The sequence below is a fragment of the Anopheles coluzzii genome, chromosome 3 (genome assembly GCF_943734685.1).
Source record: "Anopheles coluzzii chromosome 3, AcolN3, whole genome shotgun sequence".
Classification (NCBI taxonomy): Eukaryota; Metazoa; Arthropoda; class Insecta; order Diptera; family Culicidae; genus Anopheles; species Anopheles coluzzii.
In genome coordinates, this window is record NC_064671.1 from 10,485,936 (window position 1) to 10,505,217 (window position 19,282).

General features: G+C 45.7%; 3 protein-coding genes across 6 annotated transcripts; 1 reads left to right on the forward strand and 2 right to left on the reverse strand.

The window, feature by feature from the left end:
* Window positions 1-773: 773 nt before the first annotated feature.
* LOC120955253 (cyclin-H) lies at window positions 774-5,715 on the reverse strand. Its single transcript, XM_040375950.2, has 5 exons — window positions 5,512-5,715; window positions 5,231-5,427; window positions 4,960-5,161; window positions 4,551-4,891; window positions 774-4,492 (listed from the first exon to the last, which is right to left on the reverse strand). The coding sequence occupies exons 1-5, from the start codon at window positions 5,626-5,628 to the stop codon at window positions 4,348-4,350; spliced, it is 1,002 nt and encodes a 333-aa protein (XP_040231884.1). The 5' UTR covers window positions 5,629-5,715; the 3' UTR covers window positions 774-4,347.
* A 329-nt stretch (window positions 5,716-6,044) lies between these two features.
* LOC120955249 (uncharacterized) lies at window positions 6,045-14,065 on the forward strand. Its single transcript, XM_040375943.2, has 3 exons — window positions 6,045-6,660; window positions 6,747-7,434; window positions 7,671-14,065. The coding sequence occupies exons 1-3, from the start codon at window positions 6,610-6,612 to the stop codon at window positions 11,372-11,374; spliced, it is 4,443 nt and encodes a 1,480-aa protein (XP_040231877.2). The 5' UTR covers window positions 6,045-6,609; the 3' UTR covers window positions 11,375-14,065.
* Window positions 14,066-15,639: 1,574 nt separating this feature from the next.
* On the reverse strand, window positions 15,640-19,078 carry LOC120955251 (ras-related protein Rab-14). Of its 4 annotated transcripts, XM_040375946.2 has the most exons (6): window positions 18,803-19,078; window positions 18,577-18,703; window positions 17,119-17,232; window positions 16,854-17,034; window positions 16,598-16,780; window positions 15,640-16,500 (listed from the first exon to the last, which is right to left on the reverse strand). In XM_040375946.2, the coding sequence occupies exons 3-6, from the start codon at window positions 17,222-17,224 to the stop codon at window positions 16,323-16,325; spliced, it is 648 nt and encodes a 215-aa protein (XP_040231880.1). In that variant the 5' UTR covers window positions 17,225-17,232; window positions 18,577-18,703; window positions 18,803-19,078; the 3' UTR covers window positions 15,640-16,322. The 4 variants fall into 4 exon arrangements, with proteins under 4 accessions (XP_040231880.1, XP_049464132.1, XP_040231881.1 ...); XM_049608175.1 differs by having other exon boundaries at window positions 18,577-19,078; XM_040375947.2 differs by lacking the exons at window positions 18,577-18,703; window positions 18,803-19,078 and adding an exon at window positions 18,194-18,481.
* Window positions 19,079-19,282: the final 204 nt, after the last annotated feature.

The following is a 19,282-nucleotide window of genomic DNA, read 5'->3' on the forward strand; positions in this document are numbered from 1 at the left end:
TCGCATTCGGTTGGCCGCATTGTGACCGGTTGGCTTCTTACATTTATGTTTATTGTTCACAGACAATGTTCAATCTTATTCGATATTATTTAAACTACAACTTATCAAACCAAAGTCCAGTTGGTTCAATAATCGGCCAAACCGACAACGAAGCACAACGAAGGGATGAAATTCGTTGCGTTCTTCTGTCCGTCGAAAAACACACACACACATATGAATGCCAATGCCATGATATTTTTTCTCATAGACAACAGCGTGATCTACCGTGAAGTGAATGCAAGTTTCAGCAACCAGTTAGCCCGCAACTCCCTTTGAAATTTTCAATGTCACACAACACCCCACTATCGAACGGAAAGCGGATGATCGCGCTTATACCGGGGAAAAACAAAAACAACTGAACCGATTGTTAAACGTACGACGTAGACGACATAATGGAATTTGACTGTGGATCAAGGTACAGACACCTTTAGTAGCGTGTGTTAGCTCACTACACTCTTCTACAGTAGAGCAATGATCACCGTTTTCCCCTATAGTGATGATCCCGATTCTCCCCGAAACACTACTCGGTCAATTTTCTTTTCGCTAAAGTCAAATTAAAAAAAATATATGGTCAATTTTCATTTTCCCAAAAGTGAGTGTTACACAAATTAAAAAAAAAATGTCTACCCAAGCTCTACCCAACTGACTGAGCGACATCCTTCAGCCGGTTGTTGGAAAGTCGATGTTGAATCGTGTGTATCAGAAAAAAAAGAAAATTAAGGGTTTTTTGAGACAAAAAATAAGTAAATACTAAGTAAGCTAAACAGAGCTGACTAAAGTTTTATGGAACCAGTTTTAATTAATTTTAGGCTTCCAGGTGTACTAGCAGGACAGTTGCTTAGGAGCAATTTAACCTTTAAGAAATGCTTAAGACGTTCTATGAGAAGAAAATCTTTAAAAAAAAACATGGTAAACAATAGTTTTCGATTTGTTTTGTAAATAATCTCATTTCAACAATTACTTGTTTTGTTTCACCAGTAATAGGTGTTTCACTTTGAATTGCTCATTATAAAAGTATCGTTTATCATACAGAGAGTTAGTTTCCTTAGTTGGCTGAGAGCGAAACAGCGGACAGCGGGCAGCTGAAGGATAGTTTATCTGGTGTTGATTATTTGATAACGATTGTCGATAGTGGCATTACCCAGTGCCGGTAGAACATTTGTAACAGAAGGCACAGGAGAGACAGGAGCAGTTCCCTAGGATATAGAATTAATATAAGCAGCTAAGCTCGAACACACATAATATATCAAATACACCGAGCATGCACCGTGAGCTTGCTCGTACACTCTTGCTTTCTTCCTTGCATCATCCCGAGGAACATAGTTGGTAGGAGAGGTAGGAGAGGTAGGAGGAGAAATGAATTTAAAAAAAGAGGCAACAGCAGCTAAACCAGTATAAAAAATAATACACAAAAAAAACACACAAAAAACATAAGTATAAAATAAAAAACAGACACACATCCACACACTTTTGAATAACTATAAAAGCTACAGCAACATATGAGGTAACATTTTTAACTCGATAAAAAAACGCGATTAAGCTGAATTGTACGCTGATAAGTCGGCTGCTGCTTGGTGGCCGTTAGGCAAAATACGAAACCTCACTCTTTCTCAATCTCAAACTTTCGCTCTGTTACCTGCCCTTCAAGGCACGGATGTTTCTACTTTGATATTTTATCTCGCTGACAGAGCTTTCACAGTTGCATACACACGCACACGTACACACACGTACACGTACTTTGCAGTAAAGGAATAGTAGGAAGGGATAGCATAATATAGAAGAAAAAAGGATATTAGGTAGAATTGTGTCAAACGGATACAATACACGCACACATACACACACATACATACATACACACAGAACACGTACAATCTGCCATGTTTTGTCGCGCATGATGAAGGTGATCAGGGAGAGATCAGGTAAGGGAGCATAGGAGGATCGCAAACGATCACTCCAACTAGCGAAGGGATAAAAAAATCAATCTCGTTTCTTAACCCGTTTTTCCAACGCCCTCCCCCAAAGAAGGAAGCCCGGGTGAACCGGTCAACAAACACAAAACCATCTATCAAAACAAAATGGTGAAATGGACAACGCGTAAAAATAAAAGTTTCATCGCAGCTCTGAGAACATGTTGGAACGTGTGTTTTGGGTAGCGAAAGTTGTCCTGCAGAGACTGGAATTTCGTTGACGCCCCACTAGAGCATTTCTGTTTTTTTTTTCTTCAGCTTTATTTATTGTTATCAATCTTGTGAACGGCTTGCGTAAAGTTAACGACAAGGTTACCCTACCCTACCCCTTGTTTGTTTTACTTTCTCTAGCGAAAGCTTTCTATTGCGCTTTTCGATCGTACAATTCTTCTGGTTACTTCCCTGCTGTGTCTCACTTTCGTTTTCTCTTTCTCTCCTTCGCTCTCTACCAATGCCAATGTCTGCGATCTATTGAAATTAGCTGATAACACACCGGACACACAGACACAAATACACAAGTACACTTGAAGGCAAATAATGAAAATTTTGAATCCAATTTTTGTGCTTGACTGTTTGTTTATCCACTATTTTTTTTCGTCTTCTTCTTCTGTTTGTTCTGTTCTGTGTAACGAAACCGTATATATAATATCTGTCCTACAGTTTTATAGAAGTATGTCGGTGTCGATGTCGTGTGTCCTCAGTTAGCAAACAAATTGATGGCAATTTCCTTTCCTTCAGTACGCATCTTTTACCTCCCCCCTCGTCGTTGTCCGATTGTTTCGGTGTTCCTTTTCTGTTACCGTTTTGTGTCCGATCGAAACACGTACAAACAAAACACACAGAATCATGCTACACAAACTAGCTTCGTGCAAGACGGCAGCAGTTAGCATTAATTGGTTGAGGTAATTTTGTTCTTTCGACTTAATTATCACTTCACACAGAACTTCTTACAAAAGTTGCGCTGATCAATCAATGTTTGAAGGGTAAAAATATACAATGAACATGCTTAAATTAACATAAATTAAATATCTTCTAGTGAAGAAACAAAGCTGCTTAATGACATCGCTTCTCTTGTAATTTTTCAAATCAGGCAATTTATCGATCCAATTCCAAAATAACTTTAATCAGATCTACCACCACAAACAACTACACTTTTCGCTGTCTTGTTCATCACATCTTCTCAGTCAGCAAAACAAAACATCACTTTTCTAAATATCTCTTCGAGGAAGCTTTACGGCAAAACTCAACTCTTTTCTTCTTCTCACAAATCGCAATACAGACAGACCGATCTTTACAATTGCACAACACTCTGCATACCCTAAACTGTAATGTGTTTTGTGTTGCGTGCGGAAGCAACTTTCCTTTCCTTTTTTTGTTTAATTTCAATTACTGAAAGCATCAATATTTCAGCAACAATTTTAAAACGGGACAAACCACAACGACTGTTACACTTTAAACACACACACACATCGTAAGCGCAGTGGTTGTGTTTTTTTGCGTGCTGAGCGAAATGAAAGCAATTACAAAAAAACGGAAAATTTTTAACTGTTTGCTTTACTCAAAAGAGCCTTGCAGCAATTTCAATTCCTTTGACTACGCTGTGCAAACGAAACTTTCTACTTTTTTAATACGCTTGGCCGTTTTTCTTTTCGATTGTACTTCTACTGCCGACACCAGAATGCTATCATTCTCTGCGCTACCAAACAATCTACTTCTTTTGATGATTGAAAGTGATTGCCAGCTTTTATTTCACGCTCTTCTGTGCTCAAACCTTCCTTCAGCAAACTGCAAACAAGAAGACAGAAACAAGGCATTTACTTTGCGTTGCCTTATTGTTTAATATGGCCACTTTCGGTGATGTTACATTCGACGCGTCTCCCATTTACCCAAGGTGATGCCATTGCTGGTGGTGAATTGTTTTATTTTTCTTCACTCCTTATTATTTCGTGAACGGCACTAACTCTATTTCTAGCAGGCATTTTCCTCCCCTTGATACTTGATGCCATCCCATCCGGACCGATCATACCAAAGGGTGGAGACGCGATGGCTGCACAGGCACACAAGGAGACCGAACATCCCAGGCTTCCAGTTCGACCATAGAGGTGGAATTTCGATTGTAATAAAGAATCCTTAAATATTGAAACGTTGGTGTTGGCTTTGGACTTTAACATTGTAAATATCCGAAAATTAAATTATTTTTATAAGAGCAGCGATTTTTAATCATGGAATAGGTTTCAGAAAATCAGCCCAGAAATTACCACTGGCGACAAAGAACACAGATTCACTAAACGTTCATGTATATGCAATGTTTGCTTACGGTTTAGACTCGACCGTCAGCAGTCTAATCGATCGTCATGTTTGCCGGATTGGTGGTGTTTAGCTGCGAAACGTCCAGGCTTGCATCCGAAACGTTCATATGGTACGAAGACCCCATAACGTCCAGATCGTCTTCGTCTTCGTACATTTTCTTCATGCGTTGTTTGTAGCTGAAAGCAAATTGCCAAATAAATATCTCCATGCACACAACAGTGACACTCCACTTACATCTGGCTGTCGGGGTTGTTCTCCTGGTTGCGACATTTTTCCAGCTTCTTCTCCAGAAACCGTACCCGGTCCTTTGGCGGCAGTTCGATCGTGCGCACCATCGAGCGAACCCTCCGGACGGCTTCAATCAACACCGGCAGCTTGTCCTTGGCCGACCCAAACAACGATTCCGTAACGTAGCTGTCCAGATTCTCCTGCTCCTTGCTGGCGGCGTGCAGAACGGCCGCCAGAGCTATCTGTGACGGTGCGTACATCAGGGGCGCATCGGTGAGAAACGTTTTGTCGATGAAATCTTCTATCCCGGGCCGCAAACGATCGGGATTGCTCATGTTACATCGGGTCTGAAATGGATTGTGAGATGCTGGCGTAAAAGATGCACACAACGAATGCTTGTAAATAAAGAGCCTACCTTAATATCGATTAGAAATCCTTCTATAGGTCTCATCGGATTGTGTATCGTGAGGTAGTAGTTGAGCTCCTGCATCAGCAACAGCTCGTTCGACAGAATAATGTCCATCGCTTTGACCCGATCGCCCTTAATGTTGGCCACAAACTGTGCGATGGAAACGTTGAACTCTTCCACCTTGCAGGCCAAATAAACGCATGTTGCCCTAGAAGATAGACACAAGCAATTCATATCCACTTCTCGTTTATGATTGATAGTTGTGTAAGCAACTTACAAAATTTCCTTCGGGTGATAATCCATTGACGAGTTGTTCAGATAAAACCGCTTAAAGTAGTGGAATGCTGTCCCCACGACGTATTTGGGCATCGGTGGCTCGAATCGTTTGCAGAACTCTTTCAACTGTAGCTCATACTGTTTCAGCAACAATCGCTCCTCATCCGCAGATAGGAAGTGCGCCTGCCTTTGTTCTTCCTACAAACATTAAAAATCACGTCCGATTTTGAGATCAATCCTGTCCGGCTGGGGGAACCGCGCACTGAACATTGCCATACTCACCGTCATGCTGGCCCCATGCTTGGCAATAAAGCGAACGTTTTGTTTCACACGCAGCTCGGCCAGCTCCTGCTCGGTTTTGAAAGTCCAGAACTTTTTCTGCGAGCTAAGGGAATACATTTTACCGCGCGTTTGTGGCTGCTGCGTGAGGGTTTCGTGACCAGATCTGCCGCTTGCCAAACCAAAACAACGTTTTACACAGCGGCGAGCATGACATGTTTTGTTTTCAATCCGCTGTCAACGTACATTTAAATGCTCTTGCTTGATGAAAATATCGCTACATGTTATTTTCTTTTAGTTGGTTCATTCTGACGCAGCATCTACACGTGCTTAACAAAATGCTGATGAAGATTAAATTTGCATGCTTCTTCTACAAAAAGGGATAACTTTTGTTTCTGTGATTGAATAAATCATTTATTTGGCGTACAATTATATTTGCAGATAGAAAAACGAATGTACTTGTTTGCCATCAGCTCATACCACATCGTTACCAGCCACTTACCTTTCTGTAGCCACCTTGGGAAACCATATGCAATATGTCAAATGTGTCAAAGTGTCAACAAAGAGGAAAACTAGTTTATCACAACCACCAGCAGGGAAAAACCAAAAAAAGGACCAGAAAACAGACGGAAACGCTGGATTCGTTGTTTCAAGCCCGCCCATCTGCTCACTTTTCTCGGTTGGTTCGGTGGACTGCGGCAACACTACATCCACGTGCCTGCGACCGTATGGTGTTTCTGCAATGTGTGACCCCCTTGCAGTGCCTTCGGCGGGCAGGATAATACAGGACACCCATCGCAGGATCGTGCAACATTCGTAGAGCTGTCGTCGGGGCCACAACGGTGCTTAGGAAAATGCAAACATAAAGTGGTGTGTGGTGTTTGGTGGTGTAGCACTGATCCGGCAGAGATTCGGACACCTTTGGGCACGGGAAATAGGCCACAGTTGTAACAAAAAAAAGCTCCTCTAATGTGAACACCATCTCAAGACGACCTACCCCCTTCTGGTGACCTCCTCTGCAGTCAGGCCTTAATCGAGCAGAAAACAGCGTCTTGCGCGTATCTCGTCCTTGTCAGTAACCTCGCACGCACGCATTCGAAAATGTCCGGAATGTATGGTCACAGCCGTGAAGCGGTTCGGGTGAAAGTGAAGGTAATTAAAAAAGCGAACCGAGCACAGAAAATAACATCCATCCATGGTCACCGTTCGCCTAAATAATGTGTGTCTCTCTTCTACAGAAATGTGAGAAAAACGTTCCATCGGAAACGAGGAAGTTCAGCGTCGATCCGCAGATTACCAACCTCGAGGTGCTGTACTCGCTGCTGGCCAAAGCGTTCGATTTGAAAACCGATTTCGGCATCAGCTACAAGGTGATCGAAGCGAACGGACAGGAAAGCTATCTCGTCGTACTGTCCGACTGGGATCTGGAGGCCGCCTTCCTGCGGGCCCACAATCAGTCGATTGCCAGTAAAAGCGAACCGTGCCTGAACCTTCGCGTCGACATTAAACCCTTCTCGGAGGCTTCGGAATGGGACGGCAATAGTACGGGCGGGGGACCGAGCATACCGCGCGAGCTCGTCTCTTTGCAGCAGTCGATCGGTGCCGGCCACAAGTACGTGCAGAACAAGCTGCCCGGCCTGATCATGAACCAGATGGAGAAAACGTTCTCCATGGTACAGCGAGCGTTCAACCTGGTCGAGGATCCGTTGCTAACGCAACCAATCAGGCCACCACTGTCGGATGCCGAGTTTCGTAAGCTGCAAGATTCGGTAGGTCAAATATTGGCCCCCGAGCAGTTGCGCAAGGTGATCTATCTCGGCGGAATCGACCCCAGCCTGAGACGTGTCGTGTGGAAACACATACTGAACGTGTACCCCGACGGCATGACCGGCAGGGAGCGGATGGAGTACATGAAAAGGAAGTCAGGTATGTGCAATGTGCATCGGTCGGTTTTTGGTGCGCGAGGTCAAACATTGCTTCATTCATTTTATTGTTTACCTTTCGGAACCATTCACCTGCAAAAATGCTTCGTTTTTGAAACGTGAATAATGCATGTCGGTTGCTGAAGCGCGTTGATTGAAATTAGTAGCACTTCATTTAGTATGCGACAGTTGATTGTTCTGTAACCTTTCCGTTTTTGCTCTTTTTGCCATTCAATTTAGCGGAATATTTTCGATTGCGTGACGTGTGGCGCAGCACGATGCAGCGCGGCAACATTGTCGGTGAGCTGGCGTACGTTACAAGCATGGTGCGGAAGGACGTCCTTCGCACCGATCGGCTGCATCCATTCTACGCTGGCAGCGACGACAATCAAAACATTGCCGCCCTGTTCAATGTGCTCACGACGTACGCGCTGAACCATCCGGCGGTCAGCTACTGCCAGGGCATGTCGGACATTGCCTCGCCGCTGCTCGTAACGATGGGCGACGAGGCGCAGGCCTACATCTGCTTCTGCGCCATCATGGAGCGGTTGAGCTGTAACTTTATGCTGGACGGGATCGCGATGACGCTCAAGTTTGCCCACCTGTCCGAAGCGCTGCAGTACTACGATCCGGACTTTTTCGCCTACCTGAAGCACCACCAGGCGGACGATTTGCTGTTCTGCTACCGCTGGCTGCTGCTCGAGATGAAGCGCGAGTTTGCGTTCGACGATGCGCTGCGCATGCTGGAGGTGCTGTGGAGCTCGCTGCCACCGATGGCACCGAAGGGCGAGCTGGCACTGTACGAGCGAGAGTACGAGCCGCCGGCACCGTCGGACGAGAGCGTCCATCCACCGCCCAGCCAAAGCCCGTCGGTGATGTTGCGAACGCCGCGCGAAAACCCCTACACGAAGGTGTGCGCCCTCCGGCGGCAAAGTTCGGCACTTTCGCTCAGCTCCTCCTGCTGCACCTCGACGAACCCGCTCGCCAATCCGTCGAGCCGGTACGATCGGTACGGTGGCGTTGGTGTGGGGGGGCGATTGGATGCGTCGCGCCGGCTCAACCTTAGCCTGGACGAGAACATTACGCGCGAAAACATTTACTCCACCAAGGTGGGCCACGTGCAGAAGGTTCACCAGAGCCTGGACGAGGCGAAGATTGCGCTGGTGAAGCAGAGGAAAATCGTCCGCAGCGTCGGGGACGATGATAACATTCAGGAGGGATTCGAAATGACCCACTCGCTGGACCAGGGTGAGGACGATAATGCGACCGACGTGGAGGACAGTGTGTTCCATTCGCCGCAGCATCAGCTAAAAGCGAACAGCAGCAAAACGAATCCCTTCATCGATGGGTCAATGGAAAGCGTGTCGGCGCCAGAACCGCCGGCGGAAGAGTTGGAACGCCCCGCGGCGGAAGTGGTGACAGAATTCAAACCAGAATCCACAACACCCGGCACGAACAGCAGCAGTGCGGCTAGTAGTGTGCGAAACTCGCCAGTGATAGGACGCAGCCGGAGCCTTTTCTCAACGTCGGCCGCAACGGGCAAAATGATCGCCCGCCAATTAAGCAATCAAAAGAAACACTTCACGGGCACTGCGGGCGGCGGTGGAACGGGAGGTGTGGGTCATTTTCACGACCTGAAGGAAAAGCTTGCGGCAAGTCGGAAAGGCATCTTTGCCTCGCTGGACAAAGCGCACAGCATCGAGGGCGGTGGCGAGGGAGCCCCGGGTCGAGCCGGGAGCAATCAGGTGGAAAAATCGAAACCGAAGCTGGTGAAAAATTTCAACGAGTTCCTTAACTTTGCCGCCATGAACAAGAGCCGCATCAGCGATCGGCTGGTGACGAAAAAGATGCTCACGAACGCGAGCGCCGTGGGAAGCAATGCAAACAACAGCTGCTCGCTGGACTCAACGACCAGCAGCTACACGACGACGACGACCGGTGGCGGTGTGACGAGCGAAGTGTCGCGGGACGATTCGACCGAAACGATCGAGTACAACGAGCTGAAACCGAAGCCCGTTATCAAGCTGACCAAATCGTCGTTCGATGATTCCGACTCGTCCGCGACGAGTGTCGGCGTGGGGATGGACTCGATGGCCACAACGACGGCGCTTTCGCGCTCCAGCGACAATAGCAGCTTTATTGTGGACGATAGCTCTGCCTCCGTGTCGCCGATTCACATCCGGCGGGAGGAACAGGAGCAACCGGCAGCAAACGAGGATGTGGGGACGGAACACGCGAGCATTGCGCCGGCAGTTCATCGGCCGGTGGAGTTGTTTGTGGCGAGTGCTGGCACCGTAGCTGTTGCGCCGGTTGGGGACGGTAGCAGTCCGGACGATTCGCAGGAATACTTCCCAATGACCACGTCTATGACGCGAGAGTTGCGCATGGAGCTGGAAAACCTCGATCGGCATGTGTTCGGTACGGATTTCCACAGCAAGCAGCAGCGCTTCTATACGCTTAACAGTTGCCTCGATCTGGAAACGCCGCCCGAAAGCGGCGACTCCATGGTGCCGTACTCCGACGGCCGACGGATGCTTCCACTGGGCGTGGCGGCTGCAACCGCCTCCACTACCATCGCGTACAGCAAGCTCGACAATAATGGCAGCCTGCCGCGAACGCTAGCCGCAACGATGGAAATTGAATCAATTGACGAAATCTGTGATCGTTCTCCGCTCGAGCAGGCGGGAGCGGAGGAAACGCGAGAAGACCGCGAGGTCGTGCGGTACCGGGAAAAGCCGGGCCGCCGGCGTACGGGGACAGGCGGTGCGACCGGCAGTGTGGTGAGCGAAAATCGCGACAGCAAACGAATCAGCACGTCCAGCGCAAACGTCAGCAGCGATGTGTTTGTGTGGGAAAACCCGCTGCACCAGGAGTGTGGTGATGATGGCGAACCGGTAAGCCCGGTATCGGGCGGTATGATTACCGGCGAGGTGACGCAGATACAGCAGCGCACCGCTACCACCCCGGACGAACATCCGGAGCTGGAGTACGATGGGGAAATTATCGAAGAAACAACGCTGGGAAAGAAATCCGTCACGCCGATACGGTTGGTGCGGAAAAATGGCGACCGGTCCGTACCGGGCTCGGCTCGAAACTCAATGATTCTGCCCGACTCTTCGGACTCTTCGGACGACTCGCCGCTCTCACGATCGCCGGCTGCCGTTAAGTTTAAATTCCACCCCAACAATCCCTTCTTCGATGCGGCCTCAAGCGCGATCGATAATCGTCCGACGGCGCTGCTTCACCGACCCGTGAACGATGGTGATGGAGAGCTGCTGGAAGAGGGCACCGAAGCATCCGTTGTAACTGGTATGCCTAGCGCTAGCGATATCGCCTCCGATCGGGAAGATATCGTATCGAGGCAAACGCTAGCTTCACCGACAATGATCACCTCCCTTCCGCTGGAACCGAGCCCGCTCGATGTGAACTTTGGTGAGGCTGGTGGTAGTAGTGCTGGTGGCCCCATTCTAACAGCAGCAACCGCCAGCGCCGGTACCATTCCGAGCAGCACGCTCCCAAGCATGAAGGTGGCGGGTGTACTTCCACCACCGCAAGAGTTCGGCGGAGGCAATCCGTTCCTGATGTTCCTTTGCCTAACGATACTGCTGCAGCATCGCGACTACATCATGAAGACGGGCATGGACTACAACGAGATGGCGATGCACTTCGACAAGATGGTGCGCAAGCATAATGTGACGCGTGTGCTTAATCAAGCTCGCCAGATGTACGCCGAGTATCGGCGGATGTACCAGCAGCAACTAATGGCGAGCAGCAGCAATGCCGGCAAGGGCTCCGCCGGTCTTTCGATGTCGATGATGGCAAACAGCTACCACGGGAGCCTGGGCGGTGGTAGCGTTACGGATGCACTGGCACGGAAAGCATCCGCACCGGAGGTTAGCTCGGCCCGAAGAAACACTGGCGGTGATTTAACGCTCGTCACGTAATTCGCGTGCATGGAGGGTAAGATGGTTTACATATTTCGATTTTAAAACCTCTTTTATTCGTGTGTGTTCCTTTTATACATATATACCTCTCTGGGTTTGGTAGTGGTAGGGGAAGAGGAAATGTTTTACAAGACTTGTTACAATGAGATTTCAGTTAAGATTAGGCTAACCGTACGAAGCATAGCATCGGATGAGTTCAGAACTATCCCCATTAGACGGTAGATAGTTGACTGAATTTGCTAGCGAATAGTCACCGAATGATGTTCCACGTGTACAGGGATGCTGGCATTTACACACATATGTATTATTTTAGTCTTTTTTATCGAACTTATTATCTCTCTTTACCCCTACTAGAAAAGGAGTATTTCGTTTGTTCAATTTGTCTAAGTGCTTGGTTTTATTTTCCCCAAAGGTTATGGGATAAGGCAATAGAATGCGTTCAATTCTACGCGGGAAGAGTGGATGGAGATCGTGATATTTTAATTAGAGATACACTTAATGCAACAACAAGCAAACAAAGAACACTATCGTAAACGATTCTATAAGTATATAAGAACCGTTTTCAGCCGTTTGAGTTAGAAGAGGGTAAAATAAGCGAACCTAATCCCGGAACACATTAAATGGAAGCGCGGATGGTTCCTAAAAATGGCTTAAATTCTCCAATACAAACTCAAGCGTACACGGGAGGCAGCTTAAAACGGGGACACATTATTAGCCAGTTAATCAAACAGTTCAATAATAATAATAATATGCCCGGTATTTATAGATTACAACCAAACAACCAAGCACCCTTCTTCAACTGCCTGTACGCTTCTACTACTATCATTACTACTACTATTACTACACTCGCTATATCCACCGAACACTTCCACTGGCACTTGCAGTAGGGAAGTCATTACCTATACCAAAAAGAAAAAGCAAAAGTTAAAGTTTGAGCAACCGATAGCATGATTGCACGCCCAGAAACTGCATTCGCGCATAGAGCTATTTACAAAGAAGGTACAGAAGGACAGAGTAGTAACGGCCGAAGATATTAGACACGCCTCTCCCGAGCAGAAAAAGCCTATATTACAACACGAAAGCCTGTAGATATAGATAGAACTCGATCCAATTATAATAGCAAAGTGTAGCGTCCCTTGGCTCATCCTTCAATCCCTATCATTGCCCCTTGGCCGCAGCCAGAACTATTTGTGCAATGGAAATGCCTCCAATAAGATACGAGGAACAGGGACAAGGATACATATTAGTGCAGACACCTGTTTAGTGTGTGGCGTTATCCTTTTTCCTCTCGATGTGTTCTGTTCTGGGTATTATTGGAGTACTGTGCTCCGGGTGCTTTTATTACTGCAACAATGCAACCTTAAGCCTAGCGCCATTACAGGGCTTTTCAGGGGTGTTCTGATAGCTGTGGGATACTTGCATGACTATTTCTGATAGGAAATCAACTGTATATGATGGGAATTGGACTCCATGGCCAGACTCATTGGAAAATCCTATAGGATTCGTTCATTTCGTTCATTTCGTTTAAGACAGAGTCATGAAAGTATCCCACAACTATGACAACCCCTGAAACCCCCCGTTACTCCACTGCAGCTAGAAGGTAAACAATGCTCACAAATTCTCCCCAAAATCTGTGTGTGTGTGCTCTCTTTGTAGTGGCATGTGTATATGTGTATCGTTTAACAGGATCCTTCTTTTTTTGACCGTGTGTGATAGAACCGTGCGAACGGCGGGCTAGGTAGTGGCGAGGATAGAAAACCCCACATTCCACCAATTGTTGTTGGCTAGTATTTGTTGGAAATAGTATAACAAAAAAACAATCAATTACATGTGTGTGTGTGCAGGCCCACGACAGGTGGCTCTTGGACGGGCAAATACGGAAAGGATATACAGAAAACAAATTGTAACACCACCTTTTAGTCGAGTCGGTTAGAAAAAGCGGGAGGGCATCGAGGGCGAATTTGTGGTGCCACACTATCGTTTTAGCTTTTTCCTATTTAATCCATTTTTTTATTGAAAAAAACTCATTCCACAGACACGCGACGATCACGATCTTTCGAAAGCATAACCATATATTTATTCAAGCTGTTGTGGTACACGATTTAACGACTTGCACAAAAAAAATCGTCCCGTTTTATCCACTTTTACGCGGCCTATCGCAGCGATCGTTTGGGAGAAAGTTCTTCAGCTAAACAAAAACAAAAAATAAGAAAATGAACTGCTAAATATTGAAAATTAATTTACCTATGTCTAAAATCAAGTACCGTATCGCGCTCAAGGTAGCATTTATACAGCCACGAAGCGCATGTAAAGGCGCCGAGCGGAGTTCGATTCGCTTCTGAATCGGACTAAACCCGGGCACTAATACCGTGGTATAACATAAGTCTTAATAAGCTTGTACACGATTTCGGAGGAACTGATCGACCGGTTAAACCTTTTTTTTTGTTTTCGTTACATTCAAAAACAGAAACATTCCGCTCTCTCTCTCCTTTACGGTCGGAGAAGAAGAGCATTGGGATGAAGCAGGTAATAAAACGTAATTAAAAAGTATTAACGAAACTTTCGGCTGGATCGGTGTCCCGATCGCACCACACACACACACATACATACGAGCCCAGGCATCTATTTCTCTCACACAATACCGTACTGCACATGAAGAATTGCAATAATAAAAGAAAAAGAAACATAATACTTGTGAAGAAATGACCGATATTTCACCCATATCACCCATGAAAGAACACTTTTAGAATTTCTTTCTAAACCCATGTTTTGTGGTACCAAAAAACAAAAATAGAAATATACGACATTAGTTTCTGTTATATTGATCGTCGATCGTCATGCCAACGTGTACATACACACATACACACATACCGCCGCACCACTTTTCACCGATCACTAGTTACCTACTACAGAAGTTTCTATGTTACTAGTGATGTTTGAATCCATAGCTCAACCTATAACCAATCATTAATCAGTAATTACACTGGTTTTAGGTGGTGGTGATCGTACAGTTTTTTCTTCTTCTTCTTCTTTTCGTTCGTGTCGTGGTGTCGTTGCAAGCTGACTGGCTGGTGGTACCAAACACTACCAACTATAACTAACTACTCGGCCAATGTTAAACCGCCATTCCGCTAAACTTTCCATTGCAATGTTATTCGCACTACCGATAAGGGACTGTAGAAAGAACTAGTTGTGAGTGTTTTTTGTTTTGTTTTTAGAAATTTTGCTACATAATATTCGAAATACCGATAAACGATATACTTCGTTCTGCGCACTGTGTGTTTTGTTGTTGTTGAAATTTTACTCTTTACTGTGCTCAAATATGCTCAATTTAACTCGTTTCTCTCTCACTTTGCCAAAAAGTAATAGTATTGTTTTTTAATTCCTCTTGTTTTTGCATTTTGTCTAAATTGTTTCATTTTTAAAGTGTTTCAATAACATTGTGATTTATTTGCACATTATTTTTTAAACAGTATAACTCAGCGGATATTAAAATGTGCTGCATTTGCATAAGGGACAGGTGTAGTTTTCGGCGGTAAATGCTGCATGCATGCAGGCACCGAAAGGAAGATTACACAGAAGAGCTATACACTGGGTCGTTAGAGTTGGAATATCATTATTTTTCTGTTTTGCATTGAATTCTACCGCCAAAAAACGCACTGCTGCTGCCTGTGATGTGATGCACAATTTCACTATTTTCATATGTTTGGTTGATTTGTTCGCCTTTTGTTTTGTTGTTTGTACTCAAAATACGATCATCGTTTTAATAGCGATGGTTGGGGAATTTCAATAGAATGTTAAAAAGTAATTCAATTTGTCTACCTTATCCTTTAAATCTGTCTGAATTTTCCTTCTTTTTTTTCATAAACCCCTGGGTTGGGTGAGTGAGTGTGATGTTGGTAAGATACACACACGCACACACATATTAAGTTGTGTCATATAATGATTAAGCATCATTATCATTGCATATATTTGTTCGACTTCTCATAATGAACCGCACACGTTTGCATCGTGCCCTGTTCCCTATGAATTATAGATTTCTCCCTTCCAAACGCCACAATACAAAGGTTTTGGTTAATTATTAACAATCATGTGTTGAAGGGGTTATGTTCCACCGATACGAATACGCCTATGGATTAGAGATTGCTCTGTGGCTTACATTGCACAGAATCCTGGTACATGGAACATTACAAGTTCTGTATTTTTTTGGGAAATATAGGATCAACAAAAAAAGGAACGAAAATAAAAGTAAAACAAAAACCAGCTAAAACTGCGGGGAAACATAAATAAAACTCCCTTTTGCTTACTATATTTGCGTACAATAAAATACATTTCTTACCGATCAACTAAATTGGGTATACTTAATCCTTTCATCACTTAAAAATCGGCTCTCCGCCGTGCCTGGGGATTAGCAGTAGAGTACCTACAACACACGCTAGTTGTTTGAAGCGGTTCGTTCCGTTCCTGCTGCTGCTCGTTTGATCTTCACAATCAGTAAACTATTAACAACAAATTAACTTAACAAAAATTGCAGGGAAAGGTTAAAGATATTCTGTTTCGAATGTTGCAGAGCCTAGCATTGCAGGGCAGGGATGTGTATGGAATAGTAACAAACGAAAAATTGCCGTAGGCCTATCAAACTCGATCTCACAAATGACTGGAACTGGAAGCGGGGTTTCTGGGTTTATCTTTAGAGTTTGCTTCAAACTATAGAAGAAAAAAATCGTTTGGCGCAATTTCGCATTAAGGGTCCTAATTATATGCTTGCTTCAAGAAGCACACACACACAGACACTTTGCCCTAACACGAAACGCAACTTGTAGTTTCGTTTCGAACGGTAGGTTCCTCCTTCACTCACTTCCCGCTCTGTGAAACGGGGTAAAAATCGTTGCCACACACACACACACGCACCCGCGCCAACCCGGCAATGGAACTCCCGATGTACCTCCTAGCAGGAGCAATTTTCCTTGTTCGTCTGTGCATCGTTGCTGAGCGTGGTTCGGCCGGGTTGGGCCGGCTTATGCTGCACGCCCGTTTCGGACGAGTTCAGATCGAGCCGCCCGTCCTTGATGCTTTGGTAGATCTTTCGGGCCGTTTCTAGAAATGCTTCCTCCACGTTTTGACCGCTGCATGAGACACGTGTATAATGGATTATTTGGTCAACTGCGCACTGTACGCGAACTGTGTACGCCGTGAAATGCGCGCACACACACACACACTTACGTCATTGCGCTCGCTTCCGCAAACAGCAGGCCATGCTCGTCGGCAAAATTTTTCGCCTCCTCGTACGTCACCTCGCGGGTACTTTCGAGGTCCGATTTGTTGCCGATGAGAAATATCACAGTGCTGGGATTCGTTAGATTGCGCGTATCGGTCAGCCAGCTGGACAGGTGATTGTAGGTTGACCTGCAACGATTGCGCAAATTGTGTCTCGTAGTGCTAATTTTTGCTTTATAGACAATGCTTGCCCTAGACCTACCGTCGCGTAATGTCATAAACCATCAGTGCACCGGCAGCACCACGGTAGTACGATCGTGTCACCGCCCGGAACCGCTCCTGCCCGGCCGTGTCCCATATTTGCAGCTTAATTTTTTGCTTATCAACCTCGATGATGCGCGTCCCGAACTCGACACCGATCGTATGCGGACAGCTGGCCATAACTGTGGGCGAAGTGTAATGCAAAATGGCAATATTAGTTCTCGCATCACAGGGCCGCACTGTTTCACCTCTTTCACTCTACGTACACTTCTTCTCTGTGAACTGATGCAGCAGGCAGCTTTTGCCGACTCCCATATCGCCGATTATGATGTACTTGAAGATATACGAATAATTATACGGTCCGGCCGACATGATGAATACTGGAAAAGAGGGAAGAGAAGAAGCGGAAAGGTATTATGCATCTATTTCAAAATCAATAGAAATTTCAAACAGCTTCATTAATTAATTTACTTTTCTCGTAGGTTTGATCGAAACCGTCGTAAAGCTTTCGTGACACATTGCTGATGAAGCTCATATTGAGGGGACTTTTTGAGCAAATTGTGAGTATGTTTTACTTAACAGTTTGTTAAAGTTAGTGCAACTGGTGCGTGGTAAGGCGACAGAAACCAAGCTAACGTTTCAACCGGTGGGAATATTCTGATCCGCGGCCGGTTTGGTTTCGAGCAAGTACTGCGTACTGTGCTCCTCCCTCCCTTTTCATTCATAGTTTTACCTTTCTGTTTCTACACAGAACGGAAAATTGTTCCACCACACACATCCGGTGCCGTAGCGAATTTGCATTCTACTGATAAGGCTCCCCTTTGTTGTGTGTGGTACATGCCAGCCAGTTCTAAATAGTGTGTGCTGCTTATGAAAATGGGCACAAATGAAACACGGCGCAGAGGCCACACCAGGACTAGAGTTTGGGCGCACTTTCTTCTATTGGTTAATTCAGTTTTGTCTGGGACGGCGCTCAACATTGCAGACCATCATTCCGATGGATGAGCCAATAGTTGAAGGCAGAAGGCGTCGTGGGTCGTTGCAGCATGTGATATATCGTTTATCGTTCGTTCTGAGCGCCATTCAAATCTCGCTTACTCTTGGCTTGCTTTGTTTGTCTACGCACTCTACGATGAGTAAGAGGATGGCGATATTTTCAACACGCACACACACAGAAACGGAATATGATAACGCATAACGCAACAAAAAGGCATTTCAGCACAATTTTCTAATGACCAAACAATTGTGGCGATAATGATAGCACCACCACCACCACCATTCCCGGAAGAGAGTGGCAGAGGGTGGTGCGCCTTTGTGTGTGTATCATCCACCAATACGTACGCGGTAGTTAATTGCAGCTTTCTATTGGGCAGTAGAAGTATTTTTCTGTGTGAAAATATTCACACCGTTTGTTGTTTTTGTTGCTTCTCCTTCTTCTCCACCCCTCACATTTTCCTTTGCACAAAACTGCACACAGTGACTTTCTTCAAGGCCACAGGCGAAACAACAACAACAAATAACGATTTTATCGACATGAGTAATTCAATCAGGCAAATGCTTCCTGCTGAGGCGAATGGAGCCCAGGCCACTCGGTGTATTATGACGACCAAGTACATATTCCGTACTGCCGCCTCATACTACCCATCCTCCAAGACCTACTTTGTTTCAACGCTCACTTTTCCCTCCTTCCTTCTCGCCTCGGGGGGAGGTGGGGGTCTACTTACTCCTGTGATTTCAGCAGCCGTTTTTCACTTGATCAACATCCAATTTCTGGAGGGGGAGGAATGGAAGCTTCCGCTGAGCCAATGGTTCCAGCGGGTTGAAGAGATCTATTGCTTCGCCTGGTTCTTCCTGCAAACGGCACAACAAACAGGCACAACACAGCTGTACGTGTTTTTATTCGCTGCCTCCAAGAGAAACTCTCTCAATCACAGAAAAAGGCGTAATTACTCCTCCGTGTCAATGCATCCGCATCGGTGTGCAAAGGTGCTGACGGTTCGACGGATCGATCGAACTTTGCTAGTTTTGCTCCCGTTCCGATTGGCCGACTGGTGCGGGAAACTGAGAACGGGCGGTCAGCGATGTGCGTCACGGTATTTAGCAGGGATTTGCACTGTTTTGTCGCCTGCTTTTGTCCTTCCACCATACGTTTGCAAAATTTACAACATATTCCAACACTGTATTGATGGTGTTTAGGGGGAGGGCAGGTCGATGGCCAAGGTAGGTAGAGCGACAGCTAATGATTTGACAAACGCTGTCAAATGGTATAGGAGCGATTGCAGGGTTCGTGTCGATTCGGGTGAGAGAAATTGAAATGTATAAATTTCATATGAATTACTGTATTTTCTGTTCGAATAAGGACAATGAAGCAAGTTATGGAAAATCAATGGAAACAATTATGGTTGTAGTAATTAAGTGAAATAAGTACAG